General features: G+C 44.0%; 1 protein-coding gene across 1 annotated transcript; it reads left to right on the top strand.

The window, feature by feature from the left end:
• Positions 1-53: 53 nt before the first annotated feature.
• Positions 54-4,361, top strand: LOC123079113 (uncharacterized; the record flags this gene model as incomplete). The annotated part of the gene is given in 7 exon segments (XM_044501790.1): positions 54-641; positions 932-1,171; positions 1,338-1,427; positions 1,884-2,033; positions 2,550-2,674; positions 3,437-3,566; positions 3,678-4,361. Coding segments are annotated over 7 exon segments (1,449 nt in total). The 3' UTR covers positions 3,804-4,361.
• Positions 4,362-5,329: the final 968 nt, after the last annotated feature.

Here is a 5,329-nt window from a genome sequence, read left to right as displayed (position 1 = left end):
ACCCCCTTCGACCGCGCCCTGAATCTGCGCTCCGAGGGGATCCCCCCCGAGGCATGGAGATCTCCTTCGAGGCGTGGGAGGGGGTGCAGCGGCACGGCCAGGACATCGCCGACCGCCTCGCGCAGGGCTTCACGGGCCTGCTGCAGGCGCCGCCGCAGTTCCCGTGGCCGCCCGTCTCGCACAAGCTCATGCCCTTCGAGATCGACCTCCCCGTCGTGCCCTTCGGCGCCGCGCGGGGGGCCGCCGCCGCCGGCGGGAAGGACTTCTTCCCCACCGCCGCCGTCGCCTCCGTCATCGACATCGGCGGCAGGCTCGGCCAGGCCGGCGTCGAGATCGGCACGTCCGTCGGCGGGGCCGTGCAGCACGCCGTGCGCCAGCTGCCCGTGCCCTTCCGGGGCGCCCAGATCCGCCGCCGCAAGCTGCAGCCGCGGCCCCCTTCTGCGGAGGGGGCCGTCGGCCTCTCCTCCGAGAGGGCCGTCGATAGATGCCCTCTCGAGGCGGCTGCCGCCGCTGCGGCCGCGGCGACTGGAAGCGCTGCCGCGTCGACTGTCAGTGGTGTTAGAGGCGGGGACGACCTTGATGAAGACGATGACGGATATGGCTGCGAAATCGGAACCCTCGGAAACTTTAAGAAGTCCAAGGTACGATTCAACTACTTCCTACTCCCTAGTTCTATTGTGGGTTTGAGTATGTTTGCATCTCACAGCCTTAATTCAGCCTTTACTCCCATTGTAAGTACTAAAATCTTAGAATCACAATCTTATTATTCCTGAAGTGTCTAGAATATGTAAGCTAAACCTTAGGAATTTTGATGGACTCGAATTGTTGGGATTATGTGAATCTTATTATTATCCCTCTGCTTGTTTAGAGCCAAGCCGTCTTTACAGGCATGACACAACATAATACTTTGCTCTTCTCTTGATGAATTCAGGGTACCGTAAATATGTCAGCGACATACAGCACCAGAAACAATGATATTGAGAGTTCTGTTGTTGCTCGTGGAGACCTGTGGAGGCTAGAGGCATCACGCAGCGGTTCAACTTCTGGAAACGATACTTCGCCCCTTTACCTTGTTCAGTTGGGGCCTTTGCTATTTGTTCGTGACTCAACACTCCTATTGCCTGTTCATCTGTCAAAGCAACATCTGCTGTGGTATGGCTATGATCGCAAGGTACATATCCTTTATGTCGCCTTCTCCCAATATGTTAAACCCATTCATTCATTATTCGGTACATGCTTTTGTTTTATGGAAATTCATGTTCTCTTCGTTTTCTTATATGCTACGCCGTATTATATATCCTGGATCTTTTACTGAAAAGTGGTTGTTTCATATGCAGAATGGAGTGCATTCCCTCTGCCCAGCTATTTGGTCGAAACAGAGAAGATGGCTGATGATGTCGATGATGTGTCTTAACCCAGTAGCTTGTGTAAGTATGAGCATGTTTTTTTTTATTAAAGTTTCTGTGTACTACAGTTATTCTCATATGCTGTGACGTGTTTGAGTTGGAAATCGGCACTGTTTGGGCTTTCCGATGTGCTTTCTTTGCATTATAGTAGCGGGATGAATCATATATGCTGCCATGGTTCTTTGGTTAGTGGGTATTGCACATCTTGTTATTTGCTAGAAAAGCCTGTCCAGTTGAATTCTTTGTATCTTTATTCCATCTGATAACCAGTGAGTAATAGTTCTGTTCTGCACAACTAGTGTGCCAGCATTTTTCACTGGCCAGTAGAATTGGTTAGGAGTCTTGCATTCTATAAAATATCTACGCCATTCACAATGCTAACCATGCTTTTAAAATTATTAACAGGCGTAACTTAGTTGGGATATTTATTGTTATAAGTTGGTTTTTATCTAATAGAATGACATCTTTTTGTTACAGTCCTTTATGGATCTACAGTTCCCTAATGGGCAAGTAACGTACGTTGCTGGAGAAGGGATAACAGCGAGTGGTTTTGTTCCGTTGTTTGGTGGGTTGCTTCAAGCTCACGGGAAATTCCCAGGAGAAACAAGAATGAGCTTCTCTTGCAAGGTTAGTGTTTCCTTAGTTCCCTTAAGGTCATTTGTATCATCAAAATGTACTGTTTTCTGTAAGTCAATGCCCATGGGGTGTGAGCTTCTCCTAGAAGATTGCATTTCTGCTGCCATTTCTGAAAATAAATTTCTGCTAGTCATATGTAGAGCAAAGTTATAAGTTCTAAGCATTTGACCAGTGTCTGATTGGAATTCTGCTGTAATAATTAATTGATAATACAGTGATTTGTTTGCAAAAACACTATCCATGTCAGATGTGGTCTGGTGACATTTTATCATACAGCGAGCTGCACATAAATTTGCACATTACCATATTCGTCCTATCTTTCATTTCTTGTGACACAAGAACAAATATTTATGATCTATTCTGTTACAGTGATCTTCTCATGTTCTTAAGAACCAAAGTGACTTCTCTCTTAATTCTCTTGCATTGCATTTTTTCAATATTAGTTAGCACAAGTTTGACCTTTGGTAACCTTCAACCTTACTCTTATATTTTTCTTCCTTATTCAAGAACAAGCGAGGAACAAGGTTCACTCCTATGTTTCAATGGCCTGACAAATCTCTTTCACTTGGAGTTACTCAAGCCTTGGCATATAAGAGATCTGGTCTTATGGTGAGGCCCAGCATACAAGTCAGGTAATTCACTGAAAGCATTTGGATAATTGTGGGGCCTTCTGTTGTTACATCTTGCCCTATATTATATGGTCAAATGAGTTAGAATGTGAATGACAATTGTTTTGCGATGTTTGCTACTATCTTAGATGTGTTGATATGATGCTAAAAGCACGCTTTGTTGCAGCTTTTTTTTTTGATGCAGCATTGCATTCCTTTTTGATAAATGAATTGCTAGGATAGATCAGAATCTCCCATTGCTAATGATCAAAGTTTTGAACTTCTGACCAGAATCTTCTATTGTTATTTTTCTCACTACATAGAATAAGTATGTGCTGCTTCTTTTTTGTATGCATTAATCTTGCGGAACATGAGAAATTCTTTCGATGCTGGATGGTATTGGCTTTAAGGGATTTTGTTAAATGTTTGCTTTTGCATCGCTGGCTCATTTTAGTACTCCCTCCGTCCGGAATTACTTGTTGCATAAATGGATGAAAATGGATGTATCTAGAATTTAAATACATCTAGATACATTTATTTCTCCGACAAGTATTTCCGGAGGGAGGGAGTACTAAAACTATGGGCCTCTGGGTGGACAGTGCTGTTTTTCTTAACGTTTACCCTCCAGTGACCAAGAGACTGCTAAGCAGATGCCATTGATCAACTTACATCCTCTTGTGTTATTAGACTAAAAAAAGTCCCCTGTGCTGGGGGGTTAGTTTAGTTTTGTTCATCCTTGTATTTTTGTTTTTGTTTTAACACTCTTCATGGCATTCTACTCTACAGTGTATGCCCTACATTTGGAGGAAGTGATCCTGGGGTACGTGCAGAGGTCATCCATTCATTAAAGGAGGAACTAAATGTTATGTGTGGTTTATCCTGCTCAAGAAATCCGTCAGCTTTTACTGCTCTTTCTGTAAGTTTTCCTCATTGAAACAAGGCATCTGCTCGATTCTTTTCTAATACCACAGTTTGGTTGTAGCTTCAATTATACATTCGCTCTAACCTATCCACCTATATATGGCAGATTGGGCGGTCAAAGTGGAATGGTCAAGTGGGCAGTTCTGGAGTAGTAGTCACGTTGGAAACACCTCTAAATAACATTGGAAGGCCATCTTTATCTGTGCAATTAAATGGCGGTTTCGAGATTTGAAGTCCTGCGCAGGAGTTGTACATACCCATTGTACATAACACCACCACTAATCTTGATGTTCCACCCCTGCTGGGGTAGCGCATCGGCCCGTTACATGTATGCGGAAGTGAGATGCAGCTTGTTCTTGTGGCCATAGGTCTTGACTTAGCAAATCAACCGGTCTATTACATATGTAGGCAGTGACGACCATATTTCCCAAAGAGACTGGTGAAGCAATCACGAGTTCAAGCACTTCCTAAGGGAAGTAGAGATAAAATAAGCTCAAGCCTAGTTCGCTGTTTGTAAGGTGGCAAAGGAAATGCTTGTGGACTGCTTATGTGTCATGCAAAGAAGATTGGCAAATTGGATAGTTGTTGGTGCTGGATTGTCTGCCAATTTTGTGACCTACGCTGGATTTTTGTCTCCACCGCTGTTGATTGGTGCTTATTTTGTGACAAAGGTGAACTTGGGTGGATGAATTGGCGTGCTTATTTTTTTCCTGCACTCTTGTATTCCTCTACATGTAACCCTTACTAAAGACTTGGCATATACTTTTGTCTGGCGAAACTGACAAATCTATTTTGCCTTGCCTAGTTGTATGCCGTCTGACTATCGCACATATAGAACTTTGAGAAGTCTAAGTCTCTTATAAGTGTAGTTGTATGACGTCTGACTATCGCACATATAGAACTTTGAGAAGTCAAGTCTCTTATAAGTGTACTACAATTAGTGGGTGGAGCACAACGTATTCCTTTTTATTTTAGGAAAAGGCCATCATGGCTAGCTTTATTAAAATCAAATAACGCTTACATAATTTTCTGATAGTTCAGAAATAAAAGCGTGCGGCTAACACATGAGCTACCTTATTAGAGTCTCGATTACAATGCTCTAAGACCACCTTCCCGAAATCAACCTTATTAGAGTCTCGATTACAATGCTCCAAAACGACCTTCCTGAAATCAACTAGTAGTAATCTGCAATCTTCTAGGATTGGCGCTGCGATCATTGAGTGCCCCAAGTTTTGCTGTAGTGCCTCCACAAGAATTAGACTGTCTGTTTGAACTCGAACAAGATTACAAGTTACAACCAGCCGTGTTTGCGAGTTTGAGACCCTCCCGTAGAATTGCAGCCTCAGCCGAAAGCACATCGGTTACATAATTAAGTTTTGTCGTCGCAGCTCCAATGAATAAGCCTCTATAATCACGCAGGATCGCTCCACCTCCACAAGCCCCCGTATGACCCTCTTCTGAAAAAGCAGCATGCACTTGGTTCTGGAGTGGTTTCTTCCATCGATCCACACGAGGGCTCACCGCCGGTTTACAGGCTGCAAGTACATAATTCAGAGGCAAGGCTTGTATTGCCTGGCTTGTATGATCCGGGGGTTGAACCTCTAGTACATAAGTCAGAGGCAAGGCTTGTATTGCCTGCCTGTATGATCCCGGGGTTGAACCTCTTGGTGAGTGACACATCTTCTCTGCCACCAAAGGTACCAACTCGTAACAGCTATAAGCTCTGGTAGTTGGACAATGTATTCCGTTAACTTAACA

Source organism: Triticum aestivum, chromosome 3D (assembly GCF_018294505.1).
Source record: "Triticum aestivum cultivar Chinese Spring chromosome 3D, IWGSC CS RefSeq v2.1, whole genome shotgun sequence".
Lineage (NCBI taxonomy): Eukaryota > Viridiplantae > Streptophyta > Magnoliopsida > Poales > Poaceae > Triticum > Triticum aestivum.
The sequence above is the reverse complement of the archived record's forward strand: the minus strand, read 5'-3'. Positions and strand labels throughout refer to the sequence as shown.